Source organism: Asterias amurensis, chromosome 5, assembly GCF_032118995.1.
Source record: "Asterias amurensis chromosome 5, ASM3211899v1".
NCBI lineage: Eukaryota > Metazoa > Echinodermata > Asteroidea > Forcipulatida > Asteriidae > Asterias > Asterias amurensis.
Window position 1 is genome coordinate 21,544,449 of NC_092652.1, and position 25,076 is coordinate 21,569,524.

The 25,076-nt window shown below is 37.7% G+C and overlaps 1 protein-coding gene across 1 annotated transcript in view; it reads left to right on the forward strand.

The window, feature by feature from the left end:
• LOC139937483 (lymphocyte antigen 75-like) overlaps positions 1–25,076 on the forward strand; it is a 53,488-nt gene that overhangs the window by 18,955 nt on the left and 9,457 nt on the right. The window contains exons 20-41 of the mRNA XM_071932635.1: positions 462–575; positions 1,658–1,894; positions 2,056–2,271; positions 4,433–4,593; positions 5,485–5,595; positions 6,035–6,153; positions 7,135–7,283; positions 7,971–8,182; positions 8,932–9,059; positions 9,777–9,826; positions 10,803–10,970; positions 12,055–12,197; positions 13,249–13,367; positions 14,580–14,713; positions 15,135–15,274; positions 15,818–15,936; positions 16,880–17,010; positions 19,928–19,960; positions 22,439–22,620; positions 23,279–23,346; positions 23,737–23,834; positions 24,135–24,398. Coding sequence (XP_071788736.1) covers positions 462–575; positions 1,658–1,894; positions 2,056–2,271; positions 4,433–4,593; positions 5,485–5,595; positions 6,035–6,153; positions 7,135–7,283; positions 7,971–8,182; positions 8,932–9,059; positions 9,777–9,826; positions 10,803–10,970; positions 12,055–12,197; positions 13,249–13,367; positions 14,580–14,713; positions 15,135–15,274; positions 15,818–15,936; positions 16,880–17,010; positions 19,928–19,960; positions 22,439–22,620; positions 23,279–23,346; positions 23,737–23,834; positions 24,135–24,398 — 3,096 coding nt within the window. The remainder of the gene's footprint in view (positions 1–461; positions 576–1,657; positions 1,895–2,055; positions 2,272–4,432; positions 4,594–5,484; positions 5,596–6,034; positions 6,154–7,134; positions 7,284–7,970; positions 8,183–8,931; positions 9,060–9,776; positions 9,827–10,802; positions 10,971–12,054; positions 12,198–13,248; positions 13,368–14,579; positions 14,714–15,134; positions 15,275–15,817; positions 15,937–16,879; positions 17,011–19,927; positions 19,961–22,438; positions 22,621–23,278; positions 23,347–23,736; positions 23,835–24,134; positions 24,399–25,076) is intronic.

The window sequence follows — 25,076 nt, forward strand, 5'->3', positions numbered from 1 at the left end:
AGGGTCAACTATTTGTGCCCACTCGAACTTGCTCTAAGCTGTATTGATGATAAAATTAGGCATGATATATTTTTCCTACTTTAGTCTGATTTCAGATTTTGTTGACCTTATAAAAGTTGGGGAAAAAAAGTGATGAAATAGCCTGAAAAATATAATAAACCATACACCATGATCAATTAAGTTGGCCCTTGTGCTCAAAAAAGATTTTCCTACTTATTTTTCGAAGGACCAAATTTTACACCTGTAGATTGTTAAACAACATCTGACATCAGAGTTGAGCATTCTCCTGAAGACGATTAGAGCATACTGATCAAAACTTTGAATTATCAACCACCGGTTCTTATCAGAACCAACTTTACTCAAAAGAGATTTGCAAATGGTGCTACTGCAAACCTCACCTGAGAGTATTTCTAGTTGTTACTTGGTTGGTTTGTCAACCCTATTTTTGTTTGTTTCAACAGGAGAGCCCAATGATTTCGAAGACGGTGAGCACTGCAGTGAACTGTACACTTCCAACGGCAGATGGAATGACATCCCCTGTGAACGGACAATGGGGTACATCTGCAAGAAAGACGGTGAGTTGTTACAGCACGTTGGAGCTGGAGACAACGGCAATGGTTTTCAACGTAACAACTGTGACCACCACCTCAACCACCACATGCTGTCACTAACCAGTTCTCCGCTTTGATCATCATGACCTCTTCCACAAACATCACAGCCATGTCCGACCACCACCAGCAATATATTCACCGTGGTTCTCATCCAAGATTGGCGCCATTATGAACACCTCACAACTTTGGTAGCTGCCTTTACCTAACTGCTTAACAATGTGATCATCATTACCTCTTCCCAATTTGTCTCTGTCATCTCCGATGATCAACACCAGCATGATTATAACTGTCATGATTATCACTCTGATCCCTGGCCACTGTAAGATCACCCAAATCACCACACATCAATGATTGTTGTCACTACCATGGATGAACGCTTACTATTCCACAGTTATCATTGTCATCTCCGATCACCACCAGCATGATGATACCTATTATCATCCAATTAACTGTGATCGTAATCCCCGGCAGCTATAAGATCACTGCCATGATCACATATCAATGATTGCTGCCACCACCATTGATAAGCGCTTACTCTTCCACAATCATCAATGTCATCTCCGATCAACACCAGCTTGACTATAATCAGTATCATCAAAATCACTGTGATCCTAATCCAGCCACTATAAATGAGATCACCACACATCATTGATCACCACACATTGATTGCTGCTACAATCCTGAGTGCTTCATTCTTCCACCCACCATCATTGTCAGCCCTGATCACCACCAGCATGATTATATTCATCATCCTCATAATTGCAATGAATTCCATCATCATCATCACCACAAAACTTTGATAGATGATTCTCGCATCACTGTTTCCAAGTCTTCCCAGTCTCTTACTCTTCTGACACTGTAAGTATTGAATGTTACCAAGGGCAGTCAATTTTGTCCCACTTTTCACCATCAACCCAGACAGAAACTAACTGTCCTGAAGACGAGCAGAGTATACTGTTCAAAACGTCAAGACCACACTGGCTGTGTTCAGTATTTACTATAGTTAATTAATTCTTAACTGTCCCTTAATTTCTTCATTCCTACAGGTTACTTAGTGTCCCACTTCACCGTCATCCCTAACTCCTACCTCCAAGATGCCGACGTTCTCGCCATCACCAATATTTACCCAGAGGAGTGCGCCAAGCGCTGCGTCATGGAAACCTCCTTTGTCTGCCTGTCATTTGACTACGATAAGAATACAAAGATTTGTGCGCTGAGCGACAGGAATATGGACAGTGTGAATGGACTGTTCACAGCCATTGGAGTTGACTACTATCAACTTGGTTAGTATTCATTTATATGAAGAACATGCAATATCCATAAAATGGAATTAAAATTAGCTTCGTTTGGCATATGGAGACAAATTGATATACACAAGTATAAGGGATGTTTCTTTTATTGCATCCTGATCTTGCAATGACCATTTTACCGATTTTCATCACAGTTCCTGGTATAGCTCCGCCTACCCAACCCGCTACCCTCGCCCCTGGTTACCGATGCCCAGCTGGTTGGACTTCCTACGGTGATTACTGTTACCAGGCCCAGCCCGGAGACGGTACCTGGACCGAGGCCCTCGAGGACTGCAGAAGAATGAGTGCCGATCTGATCTCCATCCACGACAGCAATGAGAATAATTATATCGTTTCTGTCATGCTAGAGAGTACGTGTCTGTTTTCTTTTTGCCATTTTTAATTATACCGTTGTGGTACCCACAGCAAAAACATAGGATTCGAACTGCCTCTAGCTACCGGTAGTCCTCGGTAGTCTAGTTGGTCTGACACTGCTCTAGAATTGCAAGGGTCGTGGGTTCGAATCCAACCCGAGTAACATGCCTGTGATATTTTTTCACAGGACTCGGGAAAGTACTGAGTATCGTTGCTAACACACATCGGTGTATGGGTAAAAAACCAAAATTAATATTCTTTATCCCCGATGCAAATTTAACATCTATTATATTTTTAATTTTATTTATATATCTATTTTTTTCAACCGTAAATTTATTTGCTCAAATACATAGCATCTTCTTTGACATGCATATCCACGTTGTGGTAATTATGACAGATGAAATGACAGATGAAATTAATTTAATGTTTTTAATTAATTTTTTAATTTTTTATTAGAGATCACTTAAAGGGAAGGTACACGTTTGGTAATTGTCAAAGACCAGTCTTCTCACTTGGTGTATCCCATCACTAGCATTAAATAACAAACTGTGAAAATTTGAGCTCGATTGGTCATCAGAGTGGCGAGAAATTGATGACAGAAAAAACATCCTTGTTGGACGAATTTGTGTGCTTTCAGTTAGGAATAAAAGACTTCTAGCTAGAAGTATTTTATTATTTTAGTGAGAAATTACCTCTGTCTCAAAATCTATGCTACTTCAGAGGGAGCCGTTTCTAACAATGTTTAATACCATCAACAGCCCTCCAATGCTCGTTACAAAGTCAGTTTTCAAGTTAATATTTGTTTTGAGTAATAACCAAACGTGTACCTTCCCTTTAAAGACAGTGGACACTATTGGTAACTGTCAAAGACTAGCCTTCACAGTTGGTGTATCGCAACATATGCATAAAATAACAAACCTGTGAAAATTTTAGCTCAATCGGTCATCGAACTTGCGAGATAATAATGAAAGAAAAAACACCCTTGTCACACGAAGTTGTGTGTGCGTTTAGATGGTTGATTTTGAGACCTCAAGTTCTAAATCTGAGGTCTCGAAATCAAACTCGTGGAAAATTACTTCTTTCTCGAAAACTATGGCACTTCAGAGGGAGCCGTTTCTCACAATGTTTTGTACCATCAACCTCTCCCCATTACTCTTCACCAAGAAAGGTTCAATGCTAATAACTATTTTGAGTAATTACCAATAGTGTCCACTGCCTTTAATACATGTATCACATGGCCAATGGCAGGCCACACAAAGGTGGCCACACTGATTTGGGCTATCAACCCAAATCAACTGCCACCAGGGGGCACATTGCCACCTACTCCTGGGGTTAAATCATGATTATACCTCCTTTAGAGTCCGTAAGGATGTTGTCATGGGTATCATGGAAGTGTCATGGCCGTGCGGTTAAGAGCACCGAATTCAAACTCTGGTGTTTCTGATCAGCAGAGTGTGGGTTTGAATCCCCAGCCGTGACACTTGTGTCCTTAAGCAAGACACATATAACCATTGCTTCGTCCTTTGGATGGGACGTAAAGCAGTTGGTCCCATGTGTTGTGTAAACGCATGTAAAAGAACCCAGTGCACTTTTCGAAAAGAGAAGGGGTTCTCCCCGGTGTTCCTGGCTGGATTGGCAGCATATTGCGCCACAGCACCTTGTAAACCATTACATGGTGCTTAAGGATTAGGTCTTATATCTCAAAATTTGCCCCACTCCTTGTAGTAATAATACCTGGCGCTTTGTATCCTTTGGCCAAAGGCGCGTTATAAACACGGTTATTATTATTATTATTATTATCATCCACTAGGAGCCTGGTTGGTAGAGCAAAACGCACCTTCCCAATCTTTTTACAAAGCAATAATTGTCACATTGTTGTGACCCACCATGTATAAATATATTTTGTGAGTAGTGGTCAGTTTTGAGAAGAGCCGATTTGTACTCCATGGTTTCGATCAGTGTGCTCTGCCCGTCTTCTGCAGGATTTTTTTTCCAGAAAACGCTCAGACTTCACTGATCGATGCATCAAGCAGAAATCAGCTTTTGTCAGAGCCACCACTCTCACAGAAAAGAGTTTACACGGTGCCACCGCAAATCTTCCTTTCTTTAGTGTCTGATAAGTTTTTAAAAAGAGTATGCACTGACAATAATCCACAGATGGGCTGACTGGTCAAATATGGTCTGGCATGAGCGACACCGTTTCATCCTTGACCTACGAATGGACTGACCGCTCACCGGTCACCTTCACACAATGGGCCATCAACGAACCCAACAACTACGAAGGCAAGAATGAGGATTGTGTGGAGATCTACACAGATGTAAGTAGAGACGAGTAATCCATAATGATGCTAAGGCAACTGAGGCACAACAAGCCCCCTTCTTTTTTTTCTGGTGTTCTGCTACTCCATTGTCAATTACACAACACACAGGGCCTACTGCTTTGCATGTCGCATTTATACAATAATGGTTAAGGGTTTTTGCTCATAGGGACACAGAAGAACTACGCTTTAAAAGTTAAGCTCACAAAATTATGCTTATACCAAAATAAGATTACAAGACAAAATACTTTATGCTGCAAGCACATTCTGTGATTGTTATCCTGCTTATTTTTGCTCAGCAAGTGATATTTCCTGCTTATGTAAGCAGCTCTATGAAACTGGGCCCCTGTAAGAATGATACAATATTGGTAAGCACAGAAAACAAATTCTTAGCAGAAACAGATTACAAGCCAATATTTCATAAGGTAACTGTTGCCACTGGTGTCCCACTCATTTTTTGCTCAGCAAAGAAACTTCCGTAGCAGCATTTTCTGATAAGCAGCTTTATGAAATTGGGCACTGTTTGGACTGAAGAGGGCAGTATTTACATGTACTGTAGAAGTTGATGTCTTATTTTTTCTTTAATAGATGTTAAATTTGAAAATTTAACATCCATTAAATCGTTGCAGTACGTCCGCTGCTAAAACATAGGATTCAAACTGCCTTTAATTAGCCAATGGGCAATCTCGGTGGTCTAGTTGGTAATGTATGACACTGCTCTACTAGAACTGCAAAGGTCTTGGGTTCAAATCCCTCCTGAGTATTATGTCTGTGATTTGTTTTCACAAAACTCGAGAAAGTTCTGAGAACACAGTGCTAACACATCAGTGTATGTGGGTGAAACCAAAATGAATATAAATTTGTTTTCGTATTTCCTCCCCCACCTTTCAGGGAACATGGAACGACCAGGACTGTGAGGATCGTAATCATTACATCTGTAAACAGATGAAGCAGAACCTGGGACCAACTCAGTTTCCTATCACTCCAAACGGATGTGATTCGGTAAGAGCTTACACTTGAAAATAATAAGCTTTTGGGCTATTTCAAATTTTCAATGTCTGGAAAAAGTTCAGTTTTTAGATGTGGGAGTGGGAAAGGATTATTTGTATATTAAAAAAATGAAAGAGAAGACCAGAAACACTGCAAGGTTTTCAAAGTTCACGGAAGACTGAGTTACATGTATTACTACTTTTTTATTCCAATTCAATTTTTTTTGTAGGCGTAATTATGTAGAAAAATTCTTTCAAGTTAAATTTTCAATTCCTTTTAAGTGTTTATAAGGCTCCGTTTTATAAAGGGTAAATTTGCATGCGACCCTTTTCAATGGTCATGACAATGTAAAATAATTCAAATTGTCATATGTTTTAGAAGAATGTTTTGACAATAGCCTCATAGCTTCATCCAGGAAGTGCTGATTTGATTGTGTGTTTGTATATTGTAGGGTTGGGTCGCCTTTGAGTCATCCTGTTATAAATTTGAAGATGCTTCAGAAGTGTCTTGGGACCAGGCCAACAATGACTGCGCAGCAGTAGGAGCACATCTTATAGCCGTCAGAGATAGGTAATACATGTATATTCAGGTTAACTTGATGGTTAACTTTCGATCTCTGTGGACCCCTGTCCGAATTCCGCTCTAGACCGGGGCTGAAAACTTAGATTTTTTTAAACATCTTCTCCTCACTGGTATCTTCGATAAGATATTGTTCAAAACTAGTAATTAAGCATCTTCTTTCAAAGCGCTGAAAAAAGAAAAAAGCAAAAAAAAAAAGCACACATTACAAGATACTTAGATAATCAAAGTATACAGTGGATGTAATTAAGGGCACATAAAACAATAAATTTGCAAACTAACGAAAAGCAAGTGGATAAATGCATTATTTAGAGTTGGTTATAAGCAATTGCACAGCATGAAATTGGACCCTTAGCTTACTGGTCGAATCATCGTGCTTTTACAGCCCTAATGCTTTTCAGAACCGCCACAAGTCATGGAAAGAGATATTTAATGCACACTCCTTAAGTCTTATAACAAATTTTACTGATTGTAGAATTGAATCTCAAAAATGCAAACTTCAAATCCTACTGAAGAACAAGAGACTGGAATTTTTTAAAAGTTTATCACAGTGGGGTTATTCTTGTACTGACTTAAAGACACTGGACACTATTTGTAATTGTCAAAGACCAGTCTTCTCACTTGGTGTATCTCAACATATGCACGTAATAACAAACCTGTGGAAATTTGAATAATTGAAGAAAAAAAACACCCTTGTCACACAAAGTTGTGTGCTTTCAGATGTTTGATTTTGGGACCTCAAAATCAAATTCCGATGTCTCAAAATCAAATTAAAATAATTTAGAGGAAATTTACTTATTCCTCAAAAAATTTGTTATTTCAGTTTCTCACAATGTTTTATACTATCAACCTCTCCCCATTACTTGTTACCAAGTAAGTTTTTATGCTAACAATTATTTTGAGTAACTACCAATAGTGTCCAGTGCCTTTAATCTCAATTTGTTTTCTTGATTTTGTTTTCCTTTCGGGTAGATTTGAGCAGTCTTTCCTAGCTAGCCGACTCGGTGTTCAGAACGGTCAGATGTTCTGGATCGGGATGAGTGAAAAAGCACAGAAAGGCTCCTACGAGTGGGTTAACAATGCTCCCATTACTTACACCAACTGGGGAAGGGGACAACCCGGTAAGATTGTAATACAGGCATGTGAGACTTCCTCTTTTTCAGCTGATTTCCTTTGTTTGGGTTTTTATTTTCCTCCTTTTTTTCTCCTCACTTTAGGGTACAAAAGTATAGGGATATTTTTTTCGCTTTTCTTTTCTTACCCGGCTTTATCTTTTGCTCTCTTTTTTCATGGATGGTTACTCACATTCCTGGTTTTAAATATTAATTGCAGTGTTCAGTTTAGTATGTGAAGCCTGGTTTATACTTCCTGCGAATGTGAATGCAATACAAATTTTTATGTCACAAGTTTGCATTGACAAATTTGTTGAACTGTATTCAACTCATGCGAAACATTCACCTGGAAAAACAGCCATGTGACGCCAAAATTTGCTTCGCATTCGCAAGAAGTATGTTTGACTCCACAAAATGGGCGTGCTGTTTATGTGTTCGTTCACAACATATAAGGAAAACTGCATTTTCTTTTGGTTTTCTTTGTGTGAAACATTATATTATATTTTTAAAACATCTTTTCAAACTATATGCATTTCATAACAAGCAGTTACAAACTCTTTTCATAGACCAACTCGCCCGATCCAAGGCAATGTTCCCTTTAATGCTGTTATTATTTTGATCATTATTATCAATCTTGAATGTTCCCTTTAATGCTGTTATTATTTTGATCATTATTATCAATCTTGAATTCTTCAGACGACTCTAGAGGTAGCTGTGTAGCCTCGTCGTCTGGAGTCAGCAGCGGTCTCTGGAGCGTCGCCAACTGTGACATGACCAACAACTATGTCTGTGAGTCGCAACGAACCGGTTACACGCCAGCTCCGGTCGTTACTGAACCCTCTCCGACATTACCTACCAACATCGGATGTCCAGTCGGCTGGATTGGGTGGGGAGATAACTGCTTCAAGGTACATGTATTAATTTGTAATTTTTTTTTTAACCCATTCACCGATGTGTGTTAGCACTCAGTACTTTTCCGAGTCCTGTGATAAAAATATCACACGCAAGGGTCGTGGGTTCGAACCCCACTCGAGTAAATATGCCTGTGATAGTTTTTCACAAGACTCGGGAAAGTACTGAGTATACAGTGCTAACACACATCGGTGTTAGGGTAAAAAAAAACAAAATTAATATTCTTTATCCCGGATGCAATTTTAACATCTTAACATGTTTATGCTTCGAGGTAAACAATTTTTTTTTTTCAAATATGACAGTATACCAAAGGCTAAGTTCAATGAAAGAAAGGTTGATGAACAAGATGGTGTAGATCTGTCCAAGGTCAAATTTCATCAAGCCTGTAATCACATATTTGCTAAGCACAGAAAAGTATTGCTTAACAGAAACAGGTTTACCAGCCAAAGTTACGTTGAGTTCACATTGTTGTGATGGTGCCCTCTGTAATTGCTTAGCAAAGAAACTTGTGAAGCAATTTTGTTCTGCTCTTAACAGATTCATGAAATTGGGCCCAGGAGAGGGTCTGTATTATTAATTGTTGTTTTTATTACTAAGTTGGCTTACTAGGTGTCTTACTAGGTGTGGAAAACCATAATGTTAGCTTGTTTATATGACCTGTTTATATGACTTCCATGTTTAGATCACTCCTTTTCACTTCTTAACAATAAGAGATGTTGTAAATGTTCTTCTTCTTCTTCCTTAGCCCTTCCAACCTGCAAATAAGAAATCATTTTGGGACGCTGAAGCCCAGTGTGTCAGTCTCGGAGCAAATCTAGCAAGCTTTCATACCCCCGAGGAAGAAACATACCTTAAAGTCCAGGCTGACGTCGTGTAAGTTGATCAAAGATGACAAATGTCTTGAAAAAGTGTCATTCATCTCCTTTTTAGTGTCATAAATGCAAACAAGGATGAGAATCTTGACATTTAATCTGAATTCAAACTTTTTGTCTGCCCAGTGAAAAAAACCCAGCTGGTATGTGATTCCTGTTAATTTCTTCAAATATACAAAAATTTCTGTTTTGTAATTGTTATCTGCTTTTGTAGTTCACAAAAGCTCTTTGATATCTAGCAAGCCTCTCTACACCCCTTGCTTTTGGCAATCTAGATCCACCTCCCTTTGTTAAACTACCATAGGATAGGCACTTTACATCTGTTGTTAAATAACAAATTTTGCCAGCAAAACAGTTGTTGGGAGTGTAAACACTTTTGTGATCCACCATAAACTGACAAACCTGTAGAAGTTTGAGATTGATCGGCCATCTGGGTCACAAGAAAATAGTGAAAAATTGATTAGACATTTTGCTTGACAGCGATTAAAACAAAATGAATATAAAAAACACCAGGGATAATTTCAAACTGGAAACTACATGTACATGTACTGTTATTTATTTTTCGTCAAATATGACATTTCAGTGAGAATTATTTCAATGGATGTTTTTGCTAGAATTCTCATCATCAGACCGTGTAAGTTTTGTGTAAATCTTCACATATTTTTTTTCTTATTAATTCTGTATTAATGTTCCTTTAAATTTTGTTTTGTTAATCCAGTAACAATGAGCCATTTTGGATTGGACTTCATGATTCACAAAATGAAGGAGGTAAGAAATGTACAGTATTTACAGTTTGTTTTCCCTGTTTTGTTTGTGCGTAAAAACCTTTTCTGGAAGTTTGCCATGTCTTTCACCCTCATGGACTTTAGCTCAAAATCTGGACAAAATTTTATTAATCAAATAATTACCTTTGTAAGTTTCTTTGGTTTCAGAATCGTTTTGAATTGAACTGAATTGCTTTATTCATAAAAATGTAAAAATTGCAGAAAATATACAAACATGTACCAAAGATTTTTTTTTTAACATGAAAGTTTTCTTTTGTTTGTGTGCAAGAACCTTTAGTGGAAGTTTTCCTTGTCTTTCACCCTAATGGACTTAAGTTCAAAATCCTGGACAAAGGTTTAATTAATTAAATAATTACCTTTAGTATGTTTCTTTGGTTTAAGAACCCGTTTTAAATTCAATAGAATTGATTGCAGAAAATATACAAACATGTACCAAAGATTTTTTTTTTTTTAAACATGAAAGTTTTCTTTTGTTTTTGCGCAAGAACCTTTAGTGGAAGTTTTCCTTGTCTTTCACCCTCATGGACTTAACAAAATGTAGTTCAAAATCCTATCTGGTCAAAGGTTTAATTAATTAAATAATTTGTGTATGTTTCTTTGGTTTCAGAACCTGATATGAATTACTTTATTCATAAAAATGTAAAAATTGCAGAAAATATACTACATGTACCAAAGATTTGTTTTGTTTTAACATGAAAGTTTTCTTTTGTTTGTGTGCAAGAACCTTTAGTGGAAGTTTTCCTTGTCTTTTCATCCCTTTGGATCCTAATCCTATCTGGACAAAGGCATAATTAATTAAATAATTTCCTTTTTAGGATTTTTTTGTTTCAGAACCGATTTGAGTTTTTATTCATAAAAATGTAAAAATTGCACAAGATGAACTAACACACCAAATATTGTTTTTAATAATAAACATGAAAAGTTTTTATTAGTAATTTAAATCAATGTTCCCCTGTTAGGTTTTGAGTGGACTGATGGATCTGTAGTCTCGTACACCAACTGGAACGACGGTGAACCCAACGACTATAATACTGGTGAGGACTGTACAGAGATGTACTTTGACAACCGGAAATGGAATGATCGAAGTTGTAACCAATTGCAAGGATGGGTCTGCAAAATCCCCAGAGGTGAGGCAAACCTAGATAATAAAAATAATAATCATAGTCCCATATAGCGACGATAACCGCCAATACAGACGCTCATGGCGCTTGTTCAAAATTCTGCTCTCATAGTCAGTTGAGCTCCAATTGCACTGCTCTATATCCTATACAATAATTATATAGTTTTAAAGACATTGGACACTATTGGTAATTGTTTAATACCAGTCTTCTCACTTGGTGTACAGTATCTCCACATAAAATAACAAACCTGTGAAAATTTGAGCTCGATCGGTCGTCTGAGTTGCGAGATAACTATGAAAGAAAAAAACACCCTTGTCACACGAAGTTGTGTGCTTTCAGATGCTTGATATCATGACCTCAAATTCTAAATCTGAGGTCTCGAAACCAAATTCGCACAGTTTTTTTTCTCGAAAACTACGTCACTTCAGAGGGAGCCGTTTCTCACAATGTTTTATACTATCAACCTCTCCCCATTACTCGTTACCAAGTGAGGTTTTATACTGATAATTATTTTGAGTAATTACCAATAGTGTCCACTGCCTTTAAGTGTTCGTTACTTCATGATAAAGTCAAGAATTTATACATGGAACACTTGTTCAATTTGTTTGGGTTGGCATTGTGGTATTTTCCTCGCCTTACTACCTCTAGGACCCTAGTTCGAATCATGCCGGGGAATGGGTTGGGTTTTCAGTCCCTACCTGACTGCGTGGGTGTTCGCTGGAATAAATATCTGGGGTTTTCCTCCCTCATGTGAAACTGTAACTTCCTTCATCGTCTTCTCCTCATTGGGCTCTTGGCTAGTCCAGTGATTAACCTCGCTTTTCTAAGAGTTCAGGACTTCTAAACCAGAATAAATAAATGAAACGAAAAGAAATGGAGTGAAAAAAAGCTGTGTTAATGAGTTAACTTGTCTATTTTTTGTATGTTTTTAATATTTATATTTTTAACCTTGGTTAATCATCAATGATGTAAAAATAAAACCCAATTCAGCCTCCTTATGGCTGTGAAGCTTCTATTTCCTGAAATAACCAATCAATTAAATCATAGTTTCCTGTTTTTAATTTGAATTTTTTTTTTTTTTTCGCGACAGTTATGGGTTGTGCAGATGGATGGAGGATCTATGATGACATGTGCTTCTTGATTCAGCCTCAGATACTGAGCTACAATGATGCGAGGGCAACCTGTGTGGCCGATCAGGCCGACCTGGCCATCATCACTAGCTTGGATATGAACGTAAGATCAAGAAGTTTAAATCTGCCCACGCTCTTCCAACTGAGCTTTATTTTTGGTCTCCCCATTTTTGTCAATATCTTTGGTCGGGGGTGCCAGTCAGAAGCCATGCAACCATTAGCTGCTGTGATAGCCAGGGATTTTACCAAATTTTACATTACAACCTGGGAAGTGGCAGCCAGGGGATCACCAAGAGGAGATGCAATTTATTTATTTCAAATATTTACTTGATATTTAATTTAATATATTTATACAAAATTCTGAGTTATTTTCTTGATTTTTTGTTTTAAGAAATTATTTAAGTTGTTTGAATTGTTGTTAAGTTTTGAAGGCAATGGACATGTTTGGTAATTACTCAAAATATTTATTAGCATAAAACCTCACTTGGTAACGAGTAATAGGGAGAGGTTGGTAGTATAAAACATTGTAAAAAAATGGCTCCCTCTGAAGTGGAGTATTTTTCGAGAAAGAAGTAATTTTCCACGAATTTGATTTAGACTTTGAGGTCTCGTAAACAAGCATCTGAAAGCACACCACTTCGTGTGACAAGGGTGTTTTCTTCTTTCATTATTATCTCGCAACTTTGATAACCGATTGAGCTCAAGTTTTCACAGGTTTGTAATTTTTATGCCTACGTTGAGATACACCAAGTGAGAAGACTGGTCTTACAATTACATGTACCAATAGTGTCCACTGTCTTTAAAGATGCCAGGTCGAAATTCCAGTTGAACCTAGTTAAACTGTGTTTAACTGGAACGAGTTAAAACCAGTTGATAAACTAGTTAAACACAGTTAAAACTAGTTGGTTTAATATGGAAAATGGACAGAGACCAACTGGTTTATAATTTCTACCTAGTTGAACACAGGTAAACCTAGTCCAAACCAGTTGGTTAATATGGAAAATGGACGAGTTTGGTCACTAACCAGTTGAACCAGTTGACCCCAGTTAACTAGGTTCAACTGGAATTTTGACCTGGGATGGAGACATAATTTTTTAAGCAATATCAAAGTTTTAGTTGTAATGTTGTGTTTTATTTGTTGAATCTCCATCCAGACATGGCTTACACGATACGTTTCTGCCTCTGGGAATAACCATTGGATTGGGCTTCATGATCTATCCGACGAGGGACAGTTTGTGTGGGTAGACGGCACGCCACTCAGTTCAGATCTCGCGTAAGTTTAAAGTCCTCTTGTTGCCCGGGTTTTGGTTTAGGTTAAATTCATGTTTTACTTGATTTATTTATCAAGAGCTCTTTGAGCCTTTCAAACTTGTGTGAATAGAGTGGGAAAAAAGACATTCATGAGAGAGAGAAACGGAAAGATCAGATTGTGTCAAGTAGTTTTTGTAGTTCTGGTAATGGCGAGATGAGTGTGGTTAGACGGCACACCACTCAGTTCAGATCTCGCAAAAGTTTACAGTCTTCTTGTTGCCCGGGTTTTGGTTTAGGTTAAATGCATGTATTACTTGATTTATATATCAAGAGATCTTTGAGCCTTCAGACTTGTGTTAAGGGAATGGGAAAAAAGACATCCATAAGAGGGAGAAAAAGAAAGATCAGATTGTGTCAAGTAGTTTTTGTAGTTCTGGTAATGGCCAGATTTGTGTGGTTAGACGGCACACACTCAGTTCAGATCTCGCAAAAGTTTACAGTCTTCTTGTTGCCAGAGTTTTGGTTTAGGTTAAATTCATGTATTATTTGATTTATATATCAAGAGATCTTTGAGCCTTCAATATTTTGTGAAGGGAATGGGGAAAAAAGTCATTCACCAGAGGGAGAAAAAGATAGATCCCATTGTGTCAAGTAGTTTTGTATTTCGGGTGACGGGCAGATTATTCTGTGAACCTTCCTGAACAGTGAGAGTTTTTTTGTTCAGAATAAGGGAATAAGGGAATACCCAGGCTTAATAGATGGAAATTTGCATCGAGATTAAGAAAATGAATTTGCAAACCATTTTTCAGGAATGTCCACAGAAATGTCAGAGTACATAACACTGATCGAAATGTTGAGTTGTCAACCACCGATTCTTTTTGGAACTAACACTACTCAAACGAGATTTACACATGGCACTATCGCAACTTTGAAGATCTTTTTGGGATAATGGAAAAATACCTTACAGAGGTTTATGTATTGGGACATTTCATGTATTTTTGTAGTAACAAAGATGCTTGCTAGTCTAATAAATATAGCGCACTTGGTATAAAAGACGATGACCTTTGATATTTTTGTATATATTTTGTTCGCTCTGACGTTTCGGTTTGGGTTTCTTTGTTCTTTTTATGCCTTGTTTTGTACTTGTTGTTCTTGTATTGTTGAGGTCGAATAAATAATAAAAATATTTTTCTCAGCAACATTGTAAAGCACTTGGTTTGACTTTTCTTTGCAGAACTCTTTGGGATAATGGACAACCTGATAACTATGGTGACGATGGAGAGGACTGCACCGTCTTGAAAGATAACGGACGATGGAACGATGGTTACTGTACTTACAACAAACCCTTTGTTTGCCAGAGACCTGTAGGTAGGCATCTAAAGAACATCAGAGCTAATGAAACTACTTGGTTGACTTCTTTGTCAATGCGTCATCATCCAGCATGCACCTTTATAACCTTTGTGGAAGGGATGAGGAGTTTTAGGCTTTTATTTGAACTCAATCTGTTTTTTTTGTCCTCTTGGTATTAAAAAAACAAAGATAGTTGTTGTTTACCTCAGATTAAACAAGACCATGCTTTTAACTACTTTGGACTAAGTTGGATGACGTGTAAACTTTAAATGAAGAGTAATGTGTTGTATCTTTTGGCACTCTCAAACCTTGGCTAATTTACCCAGTCATTACATAAAATTGTTGTCATTAATAAATTTTGTATCAATTGAAACCTTAATATATATACTTTTTAAATGCCTGCATGGTGGATTTTTTGTTAACCTCTTTCTGCATTTAGTGTTATGCCCTGATGGCTGGACCCTGTACAAGGGACTGTGTTATAAGCTCATGCCTGACCAGAAGACTTGGAACGACGCAAGGCTGACCTGCCAGAGCACTCAAGGAGACCTCGCTAAAATCACCAGCTCAGAATTAAACGTAAGACCTTTCTTTCAGTTGGTCAGGTTATTAAGAAGATTTGACCCAGCAGCCCAGTGGGGATATTTGTCCCCCGTATGAGAAAGAACATGGGCTTGAAGAGAAGGGTTCAAAATAGTTTGTAGAAATAAATCATTATTTTGTTATGGGAAAAATGTTTCTTTGTCAAGAATAACAACTTAGATAAGTTAAAATTACTAAATGAGAGCCTTTAGTGTTGCTACAAATGAAACTTCCTGTTTTTGCCATTTGCCCTTACTGGTTTTCTTGTGCCAGGAGTGCCATCATTGACAGACCAGGGGTGGATTTCACAAAGGTAGTCCTAACTTAGGACTAGTCCTAGGCAATGCTAAGAGATAGGACCAGTCCTAAGTTAGGATGAGTTACTGGTCCTAACTTTAGGACCAGTCCTATCTCTTAGCATTGCCTAGGACTAGTCCAAAGTTAGGACTACGTTTGTGAAATCCACCCCTGGCGCACTAGAAATGTTCAACATTATTATTATATTTATAACTGTACATTCTCGTTGTATTTTTACACTAGTCATGGCTTGCCACCAAGGTGGGCGAGGCTGGAGGTGAACATTACATTGGTCTCCATGATCTGAGTAACGAAGGTCGCTTCTCTTGGACTGATGGCTCTTCACTGGACCAAAGTCTCACGTAAGAATTACCCCTGTTGACCCCTTGCACGGACGTCACCTGCGACTGTGCTATGCTCACCATTTTGGTGGTCAATAGGTTTACATGTAAACGCTGCATCGCCTTAAATGGCGTACTTCACTGAATAACGCACAGTGACATCGACCACCAAAATGGCGCGTCCAAGATTATTCTGATGATGACGTCAGGTGAATTAGGTTAATAGACCTTTCCATTGTTGGTAAACAAAGTGCGCCAGTTGGCATGGCAGGCTGAATGTTAACAAAACAATCAGTTGTGTGCAAACAAACTGTGACCAAATTTACCATTTTTTGGTAAAGATTCATTAGTTGAAATATCTTTTGTAAGCTTGGGTGAAATCGATTTATTTTAATCACGATATATCGCCGACAATATATCGCGATATTCGATATAATCGCGATTAATTAAATTTGACATCATCAGTCTTCAAACTCCCAGTGAAAGTTGTAGAAGAGACAGTCAAAGCATAAGAGAGGTGTTCTAATGACCTATTCTTCTGGTTTTACTCCAAACCTATGGAGTGCAAGATGTCTCAGCTAGGAAATACATCGCGATATTGCAATACTTAATCGATATCGCGATATATCGCGATATATCGATTTTTCGATTAAAGCCAAATCGATCCGATATCGAATTCGTTTCCAATTTAGTATCGCGATATTCGATAATATCGTGGTATCGCCCAAGCTTAATCTGTTGTGATTTATTGATTTTTCCCAACAAATTCAAAAGTATTTTATAAAACAACAAGAATAATATGTATACAAAGCGCCTGTGTATTCAAATTGGCTTGAGCTGACAACAATAATTTGGCAAAAACTACAGACAACAGAAATAAAAAAAGGAGAAGAAATCAAAATCACAGACACTAGATGCTGATGGTTTATAACAAATATTTTTGAATTCCTTTATTTATTTGTAGATCTCTCTGGGACGTCAGCGAGCCCAATAATTTTGGTAATGGTGAAGACTGTGTCGTCCTGAAAGACAATGCACTGTGGAATGATTTAGATTGCACTGCTCTTAGGCCCTATATCTGCGTGAGGCCTTACGGTAAGTAGTAATTCAAAAGTCATTTTGGGGAAGGGTTACACTGCGCTATAGGTAGGTGTTCGTTAACTATGGTCAAGAACGCCAAATACTCCCCAGGGAACTAAAATGAATGAAATAAATTGCCAAAAATGATTGGATAAATAGTGTTACACCATGAGCATCAACATGGTGATGTTATAAAATTACATTGTTATTATCTTTTTAAAGAACAAAAACTTCTTTTCTCTGAGCAAAAAGTTGCAAGAACATTTGCTGATTAGTAAATTTATATGTTGGAGAGCTCAATGACATAAAGCTCCTTGATAAAGTTGACTCTTTTGTTAATCTCTTTACACTGCGATCACAATTTGGGGCTCATCAATTCCCAAGTTGGAGCTTGTCTAATGCCGCTATGCCTTTTAGCTTTTCATTTTATGAGGAATGATTTACAAGTCATTGATGGATTACGTGAGCAGTCGGAACAGATGGCAAAGTTGACGAGTCAACCTTTCCCGCCATGTCGTCACAGCGGAAGTACTTCGTTAAACTCACAGGACGTACACTCACAGCGCCGAATCCGTCCAACCACAAAGCCTCAAGGAAAAGCAGGATGTCAGATGAAAATATCATCAGTTTTACAGAAAGAGAGAGCTACGATCAGAACTGGGACATGGATTTACACCAACGACAGAAGATCGGCAGATGTTCCCAATTTTAACTCTTTAAGATTTTAAAGATTAGGTCAATAGATCAAATGCTGAATGCTGAATTTGTTGTGGTTTTGAATCTGGAACTTCTTAAAAGATGGAGAGAATTACTAGCTTGCGGTTTGTCACTTGCAATGTTTATTTGGTGCTGTACGGCCTCTCTGCCTATTCATAGACAGCGTTGTGCAACTTTCAGCTGTGGCGGGCCAAGAATAGAGCACTGTGGAACCCCCAACAGTGATTGGATGCTACCTGTCAGGAAATGTTATTTATAGGAATCTGGATGTGGAAAGTTTGACAACCTCAATGTGATGGAAAGCAATCACAAGATTGGAAACTGAAATCAAAGAAAGACTCCTTTTGGAATTTTGCAGATGTGTGAATTGTACATTTTTGATAGTTCAAGGAAGATAAATGTTGAAATGCATCTAGAGGGAGAGCTATTTTTTGTGATCACAGAAGGGAAATTTTCTAAGAAAAAAAGAGAGAAATTATCACCTTGCAATGGGAGTTATTCGAAGGAAGAATCCATCTAGGAAATGTGCATGAGATTTGCTTGATCTTTACTTTGCTGCACACAAGAGAGCAGTTTGTGGCTTGGAAACTGTTTTGTCAACGCATCCAAAAAAAGATTGCTTCTAGAGATTGACAACTTTAGCACAAGATTTCGTGTAATCTATAGGCCTACTTTGCTGCACACAAGATAGCAGTTTGCAGCTTAGGAGCATTTTTGTCAGCGCATCAACAAAATATAATTGTGTCATCTCGCATAACGATCACAGAAGTGCATCAGATGGAAGCTGCTCTTTCTGTTGAGACACTCAACATACCTTGATCAACCACCTCTGGAGAAAAAAAATTCTAAAAATGTGTGGAAAATTGCGAACAAGCTATTGCAGCCACTGCCAGAAAATTTTGTGCAAAATGATCCCGCACATTTTGCTGGTGTTCGGACTCTTCCTGATGCCTTTAACAGTTCGGGCCCAGACGACTTTTTCTCCAGAAACCCAAATACAGGCTGGAGGAACTGTAAGTCCTGACTTCAAAGCGTATACAAAGACAACATTGAAGATATTTGAAAGGTTCCCAGTGAAAGTTTCTTTTTCCCCTGGATCGTCAAGACAAATTTCTACATGTTGGTATTTTTTGTTAGTCAAGTTTATTGTTTAAAGGCAGTGGACACTATTGGTAATTACTCAAAATAATTATCATCACCAAACCTTTCTTGACTACGAGTAACGGGGAGAGGTTGATGGTATAAAACATTGTGAGAAACAGCTCCCTCTAAAGTGACGTAGTTTTCGAGAAAGAAGTAATTTTCCACGAATTTGATTTTGAGACCTCAAGTTTAGAATTTGAGGTCTGGAAATCAAGCATAACAAAGCACACACCTTCGTGTGACAAGGGTGTTTTTTTCATTCATTATTATCTCGCAAATTCGACGACCGATTGAGCTCAAATTTTCACAGGTTTGTTATTTTATGCATATGTTGAGATACACCAACTGTGAAGACTAGTCTTTGACAATTACCAATAGTGTTCATTGTCTTTAAGGAGGACTCATGTTTTGATTCCCGTCTCAATGGTGTAGCATTTTGATTTAATTTTAATCCCCCATTCTGTCTTATTCAATAATAAAGTCAATAATCAAACAAATTTTTACAGCAATTTTAGTCCCTGCCTAATTATCTGGATATCCCATATTCGGGTTCCTCTCATCTATATTTGGATTATTCTTCCTTGTCTTTTCTATATACTCATGCCTAGGGCCTACTACAGTCTTAAGCCCCTTTCACACGAGAGCAATTTAGCAAGGTTCCCTTGTTAAAATGTAGCAAGGTTGTAAAATTTTACAAAATGTACCTCATGTGAAAAGACAACAATTTTTGTAGTGTCCCAGGTCCCTTGTAAAATCTTGTGTAACACTATTGCTGCGTTTTGTTGGCAGAAGACAAAATCTCTAGCTATAAGTAGTTTTGACCAAAAGGACGTGCTCGAAATCATTCACTTTTTAACACTCACTTTTTAAGATGCCCTTGGCTTGGTTAATACCACCACAATGATTTACAGCATCTTACTTTTTATCAAGATCGATACATGTATATAACTCAAATTCAATTTTAGCGTTTTGTGAAATCGAGCACTGTGGTACCATGATCAGAAATAAATCCATCAGGATAACAAATTATCAATTAAATAATGAGTCCATATTTTTTTCTGTTTCCTTACAGGGGATATACCGTTTACAACAGCTGTGCCAGAATGTAAGTTTATGAATGTTTATGCAACTTTGTAAAAAAAAAAGAAGGTTTTTACGTTATTTTTAAGGATGCGAGCCCTGGTTGTGTGGGTCATTTTTAAGGAAGACTGATGATGCTGTTTCAAGACGAAAAATCTACAAAAACTTTTGCGTTACGAACAATGCACAAAGTGCATGGCTCTATTCGAAATTGTTTCTCAAAGTAACGATGGCAATAATTAATTTTGATTAAATGACACTTACATTTGCAATCATTGGCGGATTCTTCAAACTTACCTTATAAATTTAAAAACTAAACTTTTAAACATTGCCAAGCATCAAACATTTTTCAGCTTCTATTTCAATTAAAGGGGGGGGGGGTTCGGCTGACATGGATTTAGGATCCCATAATTGTTGCTACGCCACTATTTGGCACAAATACTGAAACTTGTTGCCAAGTAAATCTAGTCAGTCCATATGAAGGTAATCAAACTCTTTAAATTACTGGGAAGGATGAATCAGTGAACGATAGGGGGACAACAAATAGACGAAAGGAAATCAAATCAAAATCCGGGGGGGAAACCTCTGGACAGTTGCAGCTAATGTCTAAAACTCGAGTTCAGCAGCGAGACTGGCTGCTGATGAGGGAGTCCTGGGAACAGCTCACACTTTGGCCAAACAAATAGTTCCTGAGCTTGTCATTTTTAATTTATTGTTTTTTTTTTTGTGAAAGTTGAGATGGGTGGGGAGGAGATTTGTGCATAGATACAGGAATCAGTTAATTTATTTGTAGGACTTAAGTTTCACACTGGATTGCAGGATTTTAGTGTTGGGCCAGTAAACACATGACTGGACAAGTTAACTGAATGACGATACCTCACTGTGTAATATTTTGAACAGAAACAAACTTAACTTTTACTTTGAGGCTAATAACTTTCACTTCTTTTAAGTATACTCAATTATCACAATGTCAATTGTTATTAATTTTGAGAAAAAAAGAATTAACTGTTGCAAACTGCTTACCAACCAAAGGGATCTGTGGTATAAATACAAACATTAATTAATGGCCTAATGTTTTCGATCCTAGCAGAGTCTTTCTGGAAGGTCAACATTTTAGCCTTTGAGAAAGACTTTGCTAGGGACGAAAGGTCGGCCATTTACCATTTTTTTGAGAAAAATCTTCTCTTCCTCACTGCATTTTAAACTTTGTCAGGAAGTTTTTCCTCATTTTGATTCTGGTCTCGTAAAACAAATAACGGTCCAGTGCACTATAAGCTATACATGTAAGTCCTGTGGATTTTATCACTAAAATTCAAGCATTGATTTCATTGTTGATGTTGAGGAGGTCTCACTCAGAATTTGCCTGGAATATTTGCTTTTCGAGCTCATAGGAGCAGACACTTCAAGGAGTTGTATGAACAAAAAAATCATTATATAGAAAGGTTTGCGGTAACACCATGTAATGACTATCTCTAATGAGTTGGGGTGGTTCTGAAAAGAACCGTTGGTTTCAACTCAACGTTTCGATCAGTATGCTCTGATCGTCTTCTGGAGAAAAAAATAATTCCTGACCACAAGTAATTCTGTCCAATTATGTTTGACCTTGGCTGGCCTTTATCTACTGGTATTATTTCATAACTTATTTGCTCAGTTCTGAGGATATATGCCCAAATAAATTAGTGCTTGAAAAACTGTGAAATTGGTAATAATATTATACATCCTGGAGGCATGCTTTTTGGGAAGTAGCATTTAAATTTTTACAAGCATTAGAGGTATTCATCAACAAGTTACAAAACAACTTTTTGGCTACTCTCTGTATTTATGTTAAAAAAAAATTGTGTGTGAAAACAAGTTCATCATAGAAAATATGGCAATACATGCTAAAAATGATTTGAGAGGAACTAAATAAAATTTAAATGTTATAAAAATGCTCAATTTGCATCTGGGAAATGTTACACCAAGGTTTGTTGAAGCATTGTATGCTTTCCTGAGTCCTGTTAAATAGGACAAAGGCGGAGTTGAACTGTTTCTATCTATAGGGCAGACTGAGTGGTCTAGTGGGTAGACATCTGCTCTAGAATGGCAAAGGTCATTGGTTATATTCCCACCCAAGTAATATGACTGTGGAATTTTTGCAGTACTTGGGTAAAGTACAGATATTACAGTGGCCAACGCACATTAGTGAATAATTGGTAACGTAACTGCAAATCTAAATGCTGTTTTAAAATAACAATTTCTGTAACTGAAAGTTCTAGTTTTAAATCAAATCATAGTGTCCTCAATGGAAAAATGTTTTTAGTTATCAGGCCTGGAATTTTATTTAAAGAGAGGGCAAGAAAATTTTCATTTGCCTTTGGAAAACCATAAGTGTATTGACAAACTTTTGAAGGGGAGACAAGACCAGAGCAACAAAGTCAAGACCACAACAACAAGGCCATGCCCTCTTTGGCCTTCATTTATTTCTGTCCTGAGTAACATAATAATTTGTTGTTTTAATTTTTAGTTCCAGTATGTCCGACTGAAGCAGACTGGTTCCTGAATGGTGATTCGTGCTTCTACTTCAGTACAACCATCGCGAACGCCGAGCGTAAGAGCTGGCAAGAAGCCGAAGGATGGTGCAACCAGAAAGGAGGCAATCTTGCCTCTGTTCACGGTTTGGATGAACAGAACTTCATCAACAACAAGGTAATTCATTTGTTTGTTTTTAAATTTTTGTTGCATGCAAGGTTGCCCCAAACAAGGCTTAAAACCGCTTTTGGTAAGGGGCTACAAGAAGAGTGTATTTAAGATGAAAACAAAAATCAGGGGAGCTGAAGGTAGAAATTGACATTCCTCGTAAAGGCAGTGGACACTATTGGTAATTGTCAAAGACTAGCCTTCACAGTTTGTATATCTCAACATATGCATAAAATAACTAACCTGTGAAAATTTGAGCTCAATCAGTCATCGAAGTTGGGAGATAATAATGAAAGAAAAAAACGCCCTTGTCACATGAAGTTGTGTGCATTTAGATGGTTGATTTTGAGACCTCAAGTTCTAAATCTGAGGTTTCGAAATCAAATTCGTGGAAAATTACTTCTGTCTCAAAAACTATGGCACTTCAGAGGGAGCCGTTTCTCGCAATGTTTTATACCATCAACCTCTCCCCATTACTCGTCACCAAGAAAGGTTTTATGCTAATAATTATTTCGAGTAATTACCAATAGTGTCCACTGCCTTTAAAACAGTTTAGATGTTAGGATCGAGGGACAAGTAAATGGACAAGCTCGATGGGCGAAGACTAAATCTTATACTATGGCGATTGCAGTGTCTGATTTTTCATCAATTTTTGATTTGCCATCAGATGGCTGGGTTGACTGTAGAATCCCACTGGATTGGAATCAGAGAGTACGAAATTGAGGGAAAATACACGTAAGTATTACTCCTGCCAATAAATGTATGTCACTGATATGTCATTTATTCTTAATAATCATTGCAAAATTTTAACTAAATATTGCACCCAGATATGTGTGATCAGTCGTTTTATAGGACATTATATGTTGCCCCACGCCAAAATCAGGCATTAAAAGTGAAGACAATCAAAACATCAGCGAGAAGGTCTCATTTCCTTTGGTGTTATTGGAAAGCTCTTCTTTTCATCTGTTTGATGAGCAAATAAAACCAGTTTTAACTTTTGGTACAAAGTCCTTGGTGTTGGCATGGAACCATTTTGCCAATAAATGTGTAATGTTTGTAATCATTTCTTGTTTTTTTGTAACCATTTCAGAAATGTTCATGCTAACATTTCTTGTATTTAATTAGGTGGTCCGACAACACGCCGATTGACTTTGAGAACTGGGTTGCTGGTGAACCCAATGACTTCAATGGGGAGGAACAGTGCGGTGAATTGTACGCTGGAGGTGAGATTTCTTTTTTTCCCCCTTCAGACAACCTCTCCCTGTTGAGTATCCATCTAGAAACTCGGGTGGGATTCAAACCCACGACCTTTGCATTGCTAGAGCAGTTGTCTTACCACTACACCACCGAGATTGCGCGCCAGCTAGAGGCAGTTCGAATCCTATATTATAGAAGCGGGTACTGAAACGATTTAATAGATGCAAATTTCCATCAATCAAATTGTTATTAGTAATTTTCATTGAAACAAATCACTTAATTTCAATCGATATATTCAATACTCTTCTGGGTCTTTATCCACTCAGATGGTAAATGGAACGACGCCAACTGCGGCATTGATAAGAACTTCATCTGCAGGAAGAATGTCAATTCTGTAAACCCCATCACCTATGCACCAACCCCAGTACCCACTGGCAACTGCCCGAGCGGGTCCATTAAATTTGACAACTGGTGCTACACATTCTATGGGGAGCAAGAGGCTGACAGAAAGACATGGGAGGATGCCAGGGAAGCATGCGAGGCAACGTCTGGATACAGAATGGCTGTTCTTCATTCCGCACCACTGCAAGGTACGAAAATGGTTTAAAAAAAAAATACTTTTTAAAAAGAAAATTTGAATGTTTGCACATGATTTGAATGCTCTAATGCAATGATTTTTTATGATGTGTGTGCAATATTGACCATTGATTAGTCAGATTGGCTCAATGGTTTGTGTCCATGCCTTTCATCTCTGTGGACCCCTGTTTGATACCCGCATATACTGGAGCCTTTCATGTGGACTTAGAATATTGTTGTGATGGAAACTTTGTTTGTTATTGAATTTGTGAGTGAATCTGTTTATCTCTACTTCGTAAGACCCACATCTATTCATGTTATTTTATATTATGTGCACTATGCTTTTGATGGAATAGCACCGGATAATCTTGAGTTGATTTTCTATTATATTACTCTCAACTTTACAGTGTCTAAAACCATATGTATGTAATTTGAATTGAAATGTTATGATCTATATTTTTATGGCATCAATTCTTTGACATGTTTTTGTAGAGTGTCGCGGCCGAATGGTTAAGAGCATCGAATTCAAGTTCTGGTGCTAATTCACCGGAGTGTGGGTTCGAATCCCGGTCGTGACACTTGTGTCCTTGAGCAAGATACTTTACTATAATTGCTTCTCTTCACCCAGGGGTATAAATGGGTACCTGCGAGGGTAGAGGTTGATATTGTGAATGAAAAGCTTTCGGAGCGCC